Below are 14,889 nucleotides of genomic sequence, written 5' to 3' on the forward strand. Positions count from 1 at the left end.
GTGGACCCCAGGGCTCTGCCACTCCTCTGTCAATCTGCAGTCCCCCTCCTGGTGACCTCAGTCACTCTGCTGCTGAGCGCACATCAGTGCGGTCCAGTCATCTCTCTCATGCTCCAAAACATTTATATCCAACGGCTTTCCAGCTACCCCCGTGGGTGTCCCCCAGGTTTAGCATGAGCAGAATCTTCCCGTCTCTCCCACCTACCCTGCTCCTCCTCCTGTGTGCCTCAACTCCACGAGGGCACCAGCACCCATCTGGTTGGCCCAGCTGGAATCCTGGAAGTCACCCTCACCTCCCCCTCTATCTCTTCCCCAAAACTAGGGAGACCCCACATCCTGGCATTTCTTCCCTTGAGCCCCTAGTCTGTTCTCCACCATGCTATATCACCTCTCGCCTGCACTCCAGCCACCGTCTTGTCCCTGGTCTTCATCCTGCAAGATCACCTCCACCAAACCATCCTCTGCAAGCAGCCAGGGATTTATCTAAAACTCTACTTTGAACATATCACTACTTACTTGTAAGCCTCCTCGTAACCTCAAGGGGAAGCCCAGCCTCCTTGAGGTGCCAGCAGAGCCCTCCATGCTCTCCTCCTGCTCACCGCTCTGGCCCCGGCTCTGCTGCCCACTCTTCACTCACCCTGGGCTTTGGTCACCCCAAAGGATCCTCCCACTCATCGTGTGCTTCAGGCCCCCGTGCCTCTACTCAGTGCCGTTCCCCCTTCCGACATGCCTTTCCTTCTCTGTGTGGTGAATTCCTTCTTAGCCTTCAAGATTCAAATCAAAGCTTCCAATTCCAGAAGCCGCCCCTGGCCTTCACCTCCACCACCACTGCATTGCCAGAGTTCATTCCTCCTTCTTTCTGCTCCGAGGGTTACTTGTCTCTACCCCTACCATAGTATTTTTCACCCTAATGATTTTTTTTTTTAAGTGATACTTTACTTGAGAGAGACTCCAACAGTATAATTAATTTTTTTTAATAATTTATTTTATTTTTTTTGGCTGTGTTGGGTCTTCGTTTCTGTGCGAGGGCTTTCTCTAGTTGCGGCAAGCGGGGACCACTCTTCATCGCGGTGCGTGGGCCTTTCACTATCACGGCCTCTCTTGTTGCGGGGCACAGGCTCCAGACGCGCAGGCTCAGTAGTTGTGGCTCACGGGCCTAGTTGCTCCACGGCATGTGGGATCTTCCCAGACCAGGGCTCGAACCCGTGTCCCCTGCATTGGCAGGCAGATTCTCAACCACTGCGCCACCAGGGAAGCCCCCTAATGATTTTTTTAAGTATCTGTCTCCCTCTTGGAGGGTGAGCAACTTGAGGACAGGGAATGGATCTTATGCACTTTGTGGCTCCTCAGAGCCTCCTGGAACCTGGCCCAAACAGGTGTTTGATAAACGTTTGTTGAATCAATGACTCCCATCTGAAATTTCCTGGACTCTCCCCAGACCCCAAGCCCAAGGTAGCGGTCAGGTAGGGGAAAGGAGGACTTGAATTGTAAATTCAGGAGCCCTGAGAAAGGGGAGCCAGTGCGGTGTTGGTGGCAAAAGTGGGGTGTCTCTCATCCTTTCTCTCCTGTAGCCCCAGCAAAGATCATATCCTTTGGGGGCACCGTGACCACACCTTGGATGAGGGATGTCCGGCTGCCTTGCAATTCAGTGGGAGACCCAGCCCCCGCCGTGAAGTGGACCAAGGACAGGTGTGTGCGGGACCCTGCAGGGATAGGTGACCCCCGGGGATGGGCACAGCAGAAGGGCCATGAAGAGAACCAATGTCCCTCCCTTCCAGCAACTCAGTCACCTCCAGCCCTGCGGGGGGCCCAGCCAGGTACACGGCTATCACTCTCACACACAGGCCTGGCCTCCCTGGCTCCCCTCTTTTGGCTGCCAAGGATCTCCCTTCCCTGGGTGATTGAAGAGGCCAAGATTCCTGGATATGCCCGGGAAGCACTGAGTAACAGCCCAAGAATCCAGGGTCCCCAAGCCAGCCCCCTACTGCTCCCAGCTCTAACTGCCTGCAGACCTGGGGGAGGCCCCCGGAGGAGGGGCTGCCTGCTATACCCATCCCCCACCCCTGCAGTGAAGACTCGGCCATCCCCGTGTCCATGGATGGGCACCGGCTCATCCACACCAACGGCACGTTGCTGCTGCGCGCCGTGAAGGCTGAGGACTCGGGCTACTACACCTGCACAGCCACCAACACTGGAGGCTTCGACACCATCATCGTCAACCTTCTGGTGCAAGGTGAGACCCTGCGTGGCGGGTGGGGCTCTGCTGGGGACAGGGATGGAGGAGTGGGAGGAAGTCCATCGTGTGAGAGAGAGGGTTGTCGAAGGGAAGAAGACCCGCCATTGGGGAGACAGACCCTTGGTGGATCAGAGGGTCCCCGTGGGAGAGGAGGCAGGAGGGCTAGAGAGGAGAATGAGCAGGAGTGAGGGTGGCACCAAGAGGGTGGGAGAGCCAGCCCCTCGCCCTCAACCCACCCCAGTGTCAGAGATGAACCCTCTGGTGCGGGCTGGTGGCTCTCCCCTCACAGTTCCCCCGGACCAACCCCGCCTAACTGTCTCCAAAACCTCCGCTTCGTCCATCACCCTGACCTGGATTCCAGGTGACAATGGGGGCAGCTCCATCCGAGGTGAGAGGGGTCTGGATGAGGAGGGGGGAGGCAGGGGAAAGAATTCTGGGCCCAGGGGCAGAGGAGGGGCTTCATTCACTCCCACTGCTTGTCCTCATGATGCTTAGGAAATAATGGGGGAGGGGCGATTCAGACCACAGGGAAGTTAACCCAAGTGCCATGGAAAATATACCAGCCTAGACGTCTGGGCTTTAGAACACCCACCCTCCTTGCCACTGGTGAGCTGTGCGAACCTGAGGACGTCTGTTTTCTTAGGAAGCCTGTCTTCTTCTCTGGGCCTTAGTTTCCACATCTGTAAAAGTAGACAAATGTTCTAGATAGTGCTTCTCAAGCCTTAAACATGCATATGAATCACCAGGGGATCTTGTAAGAGCACAGATTCTGATTCAGGGGGTCCGGAGTAGAGGCTGAGAATTTGCATGTCTAACAAGCTCCCAAGGGATGCTGACGCTCCGGGGCCAGGGGACTAAATATGGAGTAGTAGTAGGGTCTCAAAAGGACCCCTTGTAAGCCTCACAGCTCTGGTTTCTGCTCCCCTCCCCACCTTGGCTTCTCAACCCTAACACAAGCGCTGACAGGAGAGAGCCCTACAACTCACCCAAGGGCCTTTCCGTTTTGCATCTAATTTGCATCCACCCCATCCCAATGGCCAAAGCACCTCCCTGCCCCCTGCGGCGCCCAGCCCCATGATGCCTGTTGGGGTACCCCAGGCCCCGCCCTGCCCGACCTGAGCCAGGCAAACCTCCCGGGCAGGCTTCGTGCTGCAGTACTCGGTGGACAACAGCGAGGAGTGGAAGGATGTGTTCGTCAGCTCGAGCGAGCGGTCCTTCAGGCTGGACAGCCTCAAGTGTGGCACCTGGTACAAGGTGAAGCTGGCGGCCAAGAACAGCGTGGGCTCCGGGCGCATCAGTGAGATCATCGAGGCCAAGACCCACGGGCGGGGTAAGGCCCAGGATGGGATGGAAGGCTGCTGGGGTGGGGAAGGAGGGCACAGGGAAGCATGGAGACTCTAGGGGAGACTCCACCTAATTCCCATCACTGCAGCATCTGTGATGAGAAACTGACCCCACTTCCCTGCGGTGGGATGGCAGATGGGTGGCTCACCTCTTCCTTTTTCCTGCATCTGCCTTCCTCCTTGGCCAGGCCCTTCTCTCCTCATCCTTCTCTCCCTCCTCTTCTTCCTCCCCCTCTGTCCCCTGGAGCATCCCTACTCCCATCTGCACCTCCCACTGATCCCCTGGAGCCACTGTGGTCCCAGCTGCCCCAGGGCAATCTTTCCCAGTCTCTCTAACCTCTCTCTCTCCCTCTGGCCCCCCAGAGCCCTCCTTCAGCAAAGACCAGCACCTCTTCACCCACATCAACTCCACACATGCTCGGCTTAACCTGCAGGGTTGGAGCAACGGGGGCTGCCCTATCACAGCCATCGTGCTGGAGTACCGGCCCAAGGGCACCTGGGCCTGGCAGGGCCTGCGCGCCAACAGGTCCGGGGAGGTGTTTCTGACCGAGCTGCGAGAGGCCACGTGGTACGAGCTGCGCATGAGGGCTTGCAACAGCGCTGGCTGCGGCAACGAGACCACCCAGTTCGCCACCCTGGACTACGATGGCAGTGAGTCGGAAAGGGTGGGCAGGACTGGAGCAGGGTGCTGCCAGGGAAGCTGGCAGAGAGGCAGACACGTAAAGAGATAGACACGCAAGTAGAAAAGAGGCAGGACTACAGTCAGGGACAAAGGCTGACAGGTGAATAAGCAAGCAAAGGACAGGCCAAGGAGCAGCAGACGGGTAGACAGGTAAGTGGGTAGATATACCTGTGACCAACACAGATGGATAGGCAGACAAGCAGGTCAGTAACGCTAAAGACAGAGGGCCCTTGAAGGAGCAACCCTTGCTCTCCGTTGCTTCAAAGAGATGAGAGGGAGGTAGAGAGGCAGTTGCGGTCCTGCCCTATAAGAACCCTCTGCTCAGATGGTACATTAGCCAAGACAGGGTAGCCTGTGCTGCAGTAACAAGTAAACACTAAAAGCTTCATGGCTTGATTCAATAAAGATTTGTTTCTCACTCTCATAACACCTTGTGAGGGTTGGCTGGCCACCATCTTTAGCTATGCCGTCTTGAACATGTAGCCTCCGTGGTCACCAACAAGAGAGAGAGGAAAAAGGCACAGCAGTTCCTAACTGCCCTGGCCAGGAGGTAATACTCATCATTTCTAGTCGCACTCTGTTGTCCAGAACTAGTAACATGGTTCTAACCTAACTGCCAGGAAGTCTGGGGAATGTAGGTGAGCACACAGATGTTTAGTGAGTACTAACTGGTATCTGCCACATGGGGGCACCCACACTCATGCACACACATGCATTTAAGCACATAGAGGGCTGAATTCATAGGGACCAGCTGTCACAAGCTAAACTGAGTCTACCTATGTGTTAAGGAAACAGAATGAAAGTGGTATCGGAAGGGGATGGGCTCAAACAAGGAAGGCTTCATGAAGGAGATGACTCTTAAGTGAGGTTTTGAAACAAGCAAGCATCAGGGCTTGGCAGAAGGCTATGTCAGCAGGAGAACTCAGCATTGCCTCCTTGCAGGCCCCCAGGTTAGCAGATTTCGCCCACGGGCTGGGGAGCAGGGAGAGAATGCAGGGTGTTTAGTGGCTTTTGCCTCCATCTGGGGAAGAGAGCACAGGATCCCACTTCCCTGACTTTTCTCTCCTACGGTCCTCACCATCCCCCTCAACCTTACCAGCGGGATGTGGGAATCTAAGTTCAGCGTTCTAGAAATGAACACTGAACTCCAACAAGCAGTAGACTATCTCTGAGGGACTTTAGGAAAATTCTAAAAGGAAGTTATTAATATCATATGCAGTATAAAAACTACACAACTGTTCATGGCTGTCCTGATGGGACCAGAATTAGGGGGAGCAGAGGGGAGAGTTGGGGCTCTGCACCAGGAAGTAGAGATCAGAGTGAGACCAAAAACAGCAAAAGAGGTCCAAGGGCTACCTTGCCCGTGAGACTCTGCATAACACTCAACTCATAAGGGATGTCTGACTCCCTTCTTCACCCCTGTTCAGGCACCATCCCGCCCATCAAGTCTGCACAAGGCGAGGGGGACGATGTGAAGAAGCTGTTCACCATTGGCTGCCCGGTCATCCTGGCCACGCTGGGTGTGGCACTGCTCTTCATCGTTCGCAAGAAGAGGAAAGAGAAGCGGCTGAAGCGACTCCGAGGTGGGCGAGTTTCCTATGGGCTTCCTGGGAGGGAGTGTTGACCCTCAGCCATGCTGGCCACTTTCCACTGGCTCACAGCACCATCTGGACATGGGAGAGTGCCCGTGTCCCCTTGAAGGGAGAGCTGCCACTCCAGCCTTCTGAAACCCCTTTGTTGTTCACTGCTTCCTCCTCTATGCCCCCAGGACTTTGTGCCTGCCCTCACCAGGGCTGACTTTTAGAGGTACACAGTGGTAAAACCATATTGCTTGTTAAAATATTTAAACATTTCCATGTTGATTGGTAAATAGATGTTGCTCCCTTCTACCCTGGATGCTCCATTCTCTCACATAGGATCCCCGAGACTTTCCTAGGACCCAGCCACTAAAGAGTAGACCTGCAAGTGGCCTCTAGGACTTTGCTCTGGTTTGACTGAGCTGTTTCCATGCCTTGTCAGGTGCTAAATATTTTTAATATCATCCCCTGTCCCAACACCTGCTACCATAGCCTGGCATGAATGGGTCTGGTTTACCTTGATTTCCCCAGGACCCACTAGTTGCTTAATAAATGTCTGTTCACACATCTGGAAAACATTTATTGAGTATCTGCTGTATCGTAGATACTGCCAGATATTGGAGTTGTAAAGATGAATGAAGAAGGAACAGTCCATGCCCTTACAGAATTCACAGCCAAGGCACAATAATAGCACAGAAGAGGGAATGACTAAGGCTGCCTAGGGTGTTTGTTTAGGAGTTGGGTAGATGAAAGGATGGTTCAGTCGGTGGTTAATGGTTGTTAAATGGATGGATGGTTGGATGCATGGATGGAAGATTGGATGGTTGATGGATTGATAGTTGAATCGTTAGTTGGTTGGATCAGTGGAAGGATGGATGGATGGATACTTGGATGGATAGATGGATGATAAGATGGATAGATGGTTGTATGAATGGATGATTGGATGAATGGTTGAACAGATGGTTGTACAGATGATTAGATGGTTGGATGGGTTGATGGTTGAATGGATGAATGGTTGGATCAGTGGATGGATGGATGGATGGATGGATGGATGGGTAGTTGAATGAATGCATGATGTATGGGTGGGATGGATTGACAGGTGGATAGATCAATAATGAATGGATGGATGAGTGGGTAGATAGATGGTTGAATGCGTTCATGAAGCTAGATTCGATCTAACAGATCATTCTCAGTTATTAGAGGTCAGGTGGATTACCTGGGTCCTTTGCTTCTCCTCTCTTATCAATTCCTAACCTGAGAGTCCTGAACCTATTCAAGGCTCCTCTGAGACAAAACAGTGACACTCAAATCCATCCATGGACTTTTTGGGGACAGATGCCCTAGAGAAGGAAATGAAGCTTCTTGGTTGATGTCATCTGGAGATACCCATTGACCCCCTCTACTTCATTCCCCACTCTCTCCTCTCCCCAACAGATAACTGAGGATAGACCTACCACTGATGCCCATTTCCAGACTGCTATGATGTTTTGTTTGATTAGAGTCAATTCAGGAAGCTGATGGAGCACTTTACATACCCTCTGCTTTGGGAAGGATCTCCCTATTAGATAAAAATCTGAGGAAAGGAAAGCAGAACTGAGCCAAATCCTGAATTGGGAGCAGTGAGACCTTATGTTTTGGACTGTCTCAGAACTCCTTATATTTCTTCCCAGGAGACAAGCCCTGGCCCCATTTTAGGAAGTTCTCCCACCTTGTTCCCCATGCCTCTTCCAATTCTCATCCTTCTCAGACTCCATTCTCACTCAGTCCCCTCTCTCTACTGTTTTGCAGATGCAAAGAGTTTGGCAGAAATGTTGATAAGGTGGGTGTCACATAGCTGCTTCCTCTCTCCTCCCCTCCCCCTTCCTCCCTTCAGGGTACAGGTTTCTAAGACCCCACTGTCCTGCAAAACCCCTCCCCCAACCCCTTATGGCTGCTGAGTCACCCACCTCCAGCCCTTGTCTCCACAGCAAGAACAACCGAAGCTTTGACACCCCCGTGAAGGGACCACCCCAGGGCCCACGGCTACATATTGACATCCCCAGGGTCCAGCTACTCATCGAGGACAAGGAGGGCATCAAGCAGCTGGGTGAGTGACAGGTGCCGTGAGCTCTCTGTCCTGCTGAATGTGCTTCCCCAGGCCACATCCCACGAAGGGCAACCACCAGTCCTCACACAGTGCCCAGGGTTCCAGAAGCAGCCCCATCAACAACTCAACAACCTAGGAACTCGCTGCAGCTTCTCTCAAGGACTAGGTTTCCTCCTCCGTTAATGGGAAGACTTGACCTGACCTTTCTTGGTTTCACTGTTGGATAAAGACAAAGAGAAATTTGGGAAGCAAAGATGGTGCCCAAAGGGAAGGACTGCTGCTGATTGTACTTCTTCCCCCAGGAGATGACAAGGCCACCATCCCTGTGACTGATGCTGAGTTCAGCCAAGCTGTCAACCCTCAGAGTTTCTGCACCGGTGTCTCCTTGCACCACCCAGCCCTCATCCAGAGCACAGGACCCCTCATCGACATGTCTGACATCCGACCAGGCACCAGTATGCATTCTCCCCGGGGAGACAGCCCTCCTCCCACACGGGGTTTCGTGGGCACAGCATAAGACAGAGGTGACATTTTTTTTAAAAAAAGGAGGGAGGAGCAGCATGGAAGAAGGGAAAGAGCACTGGAATTAGAGTCTAGAGACCTTGATTATAGACTCACTAGTTATGGCCTTGGGCATGTCACTAACATTATCTCTCTGGGCCTCAGTTTCCTTACCTAGAAATTTTGAGAGGGTTAGTTGTTCTTTCTCTCCAAGGGCCTTCTGCATCTTCCACTGTAACTCTGGACATAAGCATAGAATACATCCAGGACTGTATGTATTCATCCTGTATGAATACATCCAGGACTGTAGTGAATGGACAGTCATGAGGCAGCAGGAGATGAGGTGACATTCTTCCCAGGCTGAAGGAAAAGACACGGTGGCCGGGGAGGACTAGGACGCCGCCCAGTGCCCGACACTGTTGCTCTCCTCCCCCACAGATAGCTGCATGGTCAGGAAAGGCAGCTCGCTCAGCTCTCCCAGGGGAGCTTCTGTGGCTGCTTCTGCCTCCTCCCTTGCTCCTGCTGCCCTTTCTGGTAAATGCCAGCTGCCCAAGCCTGAATGCCTGCAGCTGGAGGGTACTAGCTCTTGCTTCCTCTGTGCAGATCCAGTGTCCAGGAAGAATGTAAAGTCAGCCCACAGCACCCGGAACCGGTACTCAAGCCAGTGGACTCTGACCAAGTGCCAGGCCTCCACACCCGCCCGCACCCTCACCTCCGACTGGCGCACTGTGGGCTCCCAGCATGGTGTCACTGTCACCGAGAGTGACAGCTACAGTGCCAGCCTCTCCCAGGACACAGGTGAGCCCGAGGACCTGCCTTCACTCTGCTCACTCTCCTCCAGCTCCCCCATTACCCATCTCCACCTTCGGTTTTCCCAACTCCTACCCGCCAGCTGTTGGAGTCCAAGGCACAGGTCCGTTTCATTTCCAGCTGGTCACTGACTCACTCTGTGGCTATGGCAAAAACACTTGACCTAGCGGAGCTCTGCTTGGTCAAGGATTTCATTTTGCTCTCCCAAAAGATGACAGAGAAAATGGTACACATGATGTTTGTTGGAGAAAAGGCTAAGTGTTGCTCAGACGGTGATGCTTATTATCAAGAATGAAAGATGTTCTGCCCTTCATTAGGCAGCACATCAAATATCCCACTTCTGCCACCACCACTACCTTCACAAGCGGAGAGCAGGATCTTGTGAGCCTGGTCCACTCCATAGTCAGGCTTTCAGATGGCTGCTGGGCTTATAGGTAGGGGAACTGCTCAGTCTGATCTCATTTACACCCTTTCCCCATAAACCCACTTTATTTTTTATCAAGATATAACTGACATATAACATTTAGTTTCAGGTGTATGACATAATGATCTGATATTTGTAATATATTGCAAAATGATCACCACAGTAAGTCTAGTTAACATCCATCACCATGTATAGTTACAATTTTTTTTCTTATAATGAGAACTTTAAAGAACTACTCTCTTAGCAACTTCCAAACATTCAATACAGTGTTATTAACTATAGTTATCATGCTGTACATTACATCCCCATGTCTTATTTATAACCGGAAGTTTGTACCTTTTGACCACCTTCACCCATTTTGCCCAACTCCCACCCCCCACCTTTGGCCACCACCAATCTATTCTCTGTATCAGTGAGCTTGGGGGTTTTGTTTGTTGTTGTTGGGGTTTTTTTAGATTCCACATGTAAGTGAGATCATACAGTGTTTGTCTTTCTCTGTCTGATTTGTTTCACTTAGCATGATGCCCTCAAGGTCCATCCATATCTTCCCAAATGGCAAGATTTCCTTTTTTATGGCTGAGTAATATCTCATTTTGTGTGTGTGTGTGTGTGTGTGTGTGTGTGTGTGTGTATTTATATATATATTTATATATATATATATATATATATATATATATATATATATATATATCACATATTCTTTATTCATCCACCGATGGACATACAGGTGCTTCCATGTCTTGGCTATTGTAAATAATGCTGCAGTGAATATGGGGTGTGCCACTCATTTCCCCTCAACTCTGTGCCTTCCATCTCCCCAGACAAAGGACGGAACAGCATGGTGTCCACTGAGAGTGCCTCTTCCACCTATGAGGAGCTGGCCCGGGCCTATGAGCATGCCAAGCTGGAGGAACAACTGCAGCATGCCAAGTTTGAGATCACCGAATGCTTCATCTCCGACAGCTCCTCTGACCAGATGACCACAGGCACCAATGAGAATGCTGACAGCATGACATCCATGAGCACACCCTCAGAGCCTGGCATCTGCCGCTTCACCGCCTCCCCACCCAAGCCCCAGGATGCAGACCGGGGCAAAAATGTGGCTGTGCCCATCCCTCACCGGGCCAACAAGAGTGAGCGCTCAGACCACCTCCCTTGCTGTGTCCCCTGCCCCCAAACCCCACGAGCCCTGGCTAGACCTAGCCCTAACTGCATCTGGGTCCTGCCAGCCCAGCACGGCTCCTTGGCAGTCGGGGGGTAGTGCAAAGAACAAGGACTTGGGAGCAAGCAGATCAGGGCGCACATCCTGGCTTAACCTCTTAATACCGCTGTGACCTTGGGCAAGTCATTTAACCTCTCTGGCCTTAATTTTCTCATTTGTAAAATGCAACTGATAGCATATACTTTGCATTGTTATAAGCATCATTAGAAATGATATACGTGCCTGGCACATAGTAGGTTCTCATTAAGTAGTGATCATTCCCTTAATCTGAAGCTATGCCAGGATGGAAAGAGACTGCTTATGGGGTCAGCTGCCCAATGGCCATTGGTCTCAATACTGTTTGAACTTAATCTAGACCCAAAGGAGCAATCCTGGCAGTTCAGCCCGTGGTGGCCAAACCTCATGGTGGGCAATGACCTAGCCTGACTGGGAACCATCTGACTCCAGGGGCCTGGCCAGAGCCTATGTCCTTTGGGGTCAGCAGGGCAGGTCTAGGATAACCAGGGGGAGGGGAGCAGGGAAGCCCCCTACAGACATTAGGGCCACAGGGTGCAAGGCCCAGGCTGTCAAAGCAGGCAATCTGGTCTGCTCAGCACTGGCCTTGCTAAGTGGCCGTGCTGACCTAGGGGCTCAGGGTCATCTAGAGAAGAGCCTGGGGTAACAGAAATTACAAAGACTTAGGAGACGAGCAGCCCTGAATGACTCCCCCTCCCTGTGTAGCTGTGTGAATTTGGGCAAATTACTTAATCTCTCTGAACCTCAGTTTCCTCACTTGCAAAATGCAGGCAGGTATTAACCTATGCAGGGGGCTGTGGGGACTAAACGAGGTGACCTAAGGAAAGCGCCTGGCACAGTGGACGGGAGAGAGGCACGTGCACAGGCGAGCGTGCTCACAGGGCAGAGGAATCAGCATGTGAGGGTCCTAGAAGCTTGTCCCGTGGGGGCACCTTAAGAAATTAGGAACATTCTGCCTGGAGAAGAGGAGACGAAGGAGAGGGATGGGGAAATGTAGCTGACTTCAGATGTCTGAAAGGCCGCGGTAAGAAAGAGGGGAAGGCCTTGTTCTAGGGTTCCTCAGAGGACAGAATCGGGCTGAATGTGGGGAAGTGACAGGGAGTGACATTCCTTTCCTCCTCGGAGTAAAGAAAAGCTTTCTAGGGAATTCCCTGACAGTCCAGTGGTTGAGACTTGGCGCTTTCACTGCCATGGACCTGGGTTCGATCCCTGGTCGGGGAACTAAGATCCCGCAAGCCACGTGGCATGGCCAAAAAAAAAAAAAAAAAGCTTTCTAACAGCCAGAGCTCTTAGGACATCCCTGTTTAGAAATGAGCTCTTCGCCAGCTGAAGCTGATCGGCTATAGTGATCAATTAACAATGGGTATCGATTTACTGAGCATCGCTGTGCGCCAGCCACTGTACTGAAGCTCTTTTCTTACTTTATCTCATTCCCTCCTCACAGTACTCCTGTAGGGAAATATGATTACCCCCATTTCATAGATAAGAAAACTGAGGCTCAGAGAGGCCAAGTAACGCATCTTTCCTCGACTCTTTACTGCCCGTCTAGTGGAGGGACTCCTATGCCAGGTCAGGGAGAAGACTGAGGGGTAGGGGTAGGGGAAGAAGCTGGCCGCTGGTTCCAAGAGGCCTCTGCCGCTAACACGTCCTTGCTTCCTCCATTCCAGGTGACTACTGTAACCTGCCCCTCTACGCCAAGTCGGAGGCCTTCTTCCGAAAGGCAGACGGGCGGGAGCCCTGCCCCGTGGTCCCGCCCCGCGAGGCCTCCATCAGGAACCTGGCTCGAACCTACCAGCCCCAGGCTCGCCACCTGACCCTGGACCCTGCCAGCAAGCCCTTGGGCCTCCCGCACCCGGGGGCCGCCGCCACAGCCACCTTACCTCAGAGGACTCTGGCCATGCCAGCTCCCCCAGCCGGCACGGCGCCCCCGGCACCCGGTCCCACCCCTGCCGAGCCCCCGGCTGCCCCCAGTGCCGCTCCTCCGGCCCCCAGCACTGAGCCTCCGCGGGCCGGGGGCCCACACACCAAAATGGGGGGCTCCAGGGACTCACTTCTCGAGATGAGCACATCAGGGGTAGGGAGGTCTCAGAAGCAGGGGGCCGGGGCCTACTCCAAATCCTACACCCTGGTGTAGGGGCATAACCAGAAGAGCGGCCCTCCGCTTGGACCTGTCTGCACCTCCAGCCCTCACACACCAGCTGGGCTGATTTCCTGCATTATTTATATTAAATTGACAGACAAAAACCAACCAATAAGGGAAAGACAACCCCCAAGTCATGAACGCTTGTACATAGAACTCTTTTGTACAAATGAAACTATTTTCTTCTTCTCCATGAAGCCAGGGCACAAAGAATTTGACAGTGCTAGTCAAATTCCCCACCCCACAAAATATGTGTGGAGAGATATATACATATATAGAGAGAGAGGAACACATCGACAAGCTATATATCTATATATTTCTCTCACCTTATTTTGAGACAGAGGCACAAAGGCTCAGCAATTTTTCCCTCCTACTCACCCTCCCTCCAATCTAGGTGGTTTTGACAAAGACCAAAATCCCAACTCAGAGACACTGCATGCGATTTTACTGTTCCAAGAAAACCAGGAGTTGCTTCAATTTGCAGATGCTTATGTGTTGATACCTTTTTCTATGAAAAAAGACCCAGCGCCGTGTGCAATAAAGGTTATGTTTCTACATGGTGGCTTTTTTCCCATTTGGCAAGGGCCAGTGGGGAGGCAGGGAGGAAAGGCCCCTATACCAGGCCGTCTGTCTCTCAGGGAGAGACTTCGAGAAGCCGGGCTTTAGCTCAGCACGTTAAACTTTTTAAAATGCTTTCCATTAGCCAAGCCGCCTCCTTGAGCACTTCTGTGCTGGGCCCTACAGAGGACCAGCTGTGTGTCTTTGAGCGAGCTCCTAAACCCCTCTGAGCCACAGTTTGCTTATCGGTAAAATGAGGCAACCTTGGCGAGAGCGCTGGGGAGCCGGTATGGGGGTGGGAGGCTGTGTCTACTGGCTTCTCTCCTTTGGGAGAAAGCAGTGTAGCCAGGGGAACAAAGCTACGCTAACCGCTAGTGGGCAGTTAAGTTGTGTAAGAGATGCCTCTAAACTGGGAAGGGAGGGAGAGATTATATTACCCTGGGGGTCCGGCCAGAGCCTGAAGTTCTGGGCTGACTGTTAGGACAAGATAAGGCCAAAGGGAGAAGGAGTGAGGTCATCAGAGGTCAGAGAGGTGAAAAGGGCTCATGGAGGAGGGGAATGGGTTGCAGCCAGAGAGAATGAGGCAGCGGGCACCTGATGTCAGAGGAGCTGCAATTAGATTCCAGGTGGAAGGAATCGCACCCACGTGCAGGTACACAAAGGAGCCGTTTCTGAGAAGAGGGTCAAAGGGCACATGAGCTGGGCCTCCAAGGACGTGAGGGTTTGGATAGGCAGAGGAGAGGGAAAGACCTAGGAGAATGCCAAAGCCCAGGGGCGTGGAGTTCACGGTGCCCCTCCACGGTGGCCAGGCCCCCTGGGTGAAAAGGAAGTGCCCCTCAGAAGTACAAAGGGGGCTCCTGAGCTCAGCACCCAAAGTCGAGACTGAGTTGTGGACCGGGAATCTGGAAGGAAGGTGAGCCTGGGCCCTACTGTTCCCACCACCCCTTCCCCAAAACGGAGAGAAGGAAGAGGGAAGGGGACCCCAGGGCTGGGGAGGGGGGGAGGGAGGGAGGGAGGAAAGGAAGGTGTGTGCAGGATGTGCGTTGTACCCGTCAGTCCGGGCCACAGGGAAGCCCTCCCTGGCATGCATGACCTTGGATAGAAGCACTTTCCAATAAGCAGCTCATTCCACAAACATTTCCTGAGCCCCAGCGAGTGCGGACACAGGCGCTCCCACCCATGGGTAACTACATTGCAGGGGGAGGGCTGTTGGCATGAAAGAGGGGAGGGGGCAGAGGTTATGTGCTCCTGGGTGACTCCTAGGCCCTTGGGGAGACTCCCTCTCAGCCCCCACA

General features: G+C 52.8%; 1 protein-coding gene across 1 annotated transcript in view; it reads left to right on the forward strand.

Moving 5' to 3' along the window:
• Positions 1-13,030, forward strand: part of DSCAML1 (DS cell adhesion molecule like 1) — a 346,359-nt gene extending 333,329 nt beyond the window's left edge. The window contains exons 22-33 of the mRNA XM_061203579.1: positions 1,572-1,689; positions 2,070-2,233; positions 2,526-2,624; positions 3,378-3,566; positions 3,943-4,230; positions 5,689-5,844; positions 7,627-7,657; positions 7,806-7,924; positions 8,227-8,379; positions 9,029-9,223; positions 10,481-10,792; positions 12,564-13,030. Of these exons, the coding sequence (XP_061059562.1) occupies positions 1,572-1,689; positions 2,070-2,233; positions 2,526-2,624; positions 3,378-3,566; positions 3,943-4,230; positions 5,689-5,844; positions 7,627-7,657; positions 7,806-7,924; positions 8,227-8,379; positions 9,029-9,223; positions 10,481-10,792; positions 12,564-13,030 (2,291 nt within the window). The remainder of the gene's footprint in view (positions 1-1,571; positions 1,690-2,069; positions 2,234-2,525; positions 2,625-3,377; positions 3,567-3,942; positions 4,231-5,688; positions 5,845-7,626; positions 7,658-7,805; positions 7,925-8,226; positions 8,380-9,028; positions 9,224-10,480; positions 10,793-12,563) is intronic.
• The last annotated feature ends 1,859 nt before the right edge of the window (positions 13,031-14,889 follow it).

This window comes from Eubalaena glacialis, chromosome 10, assembly GCF_028564815.1.
Source record: "Eubalaena glacialis isolate mEubGla1 chromosome 10, mEubGla1.1.hap2.+ XY, whole genome shotgun sequence".
NCBI lineage: Eukaryota > Metazoa > Chordata > Mammalia > Artiodactyla > Balaenidae > Eubalaena > Eubalaena glacialis.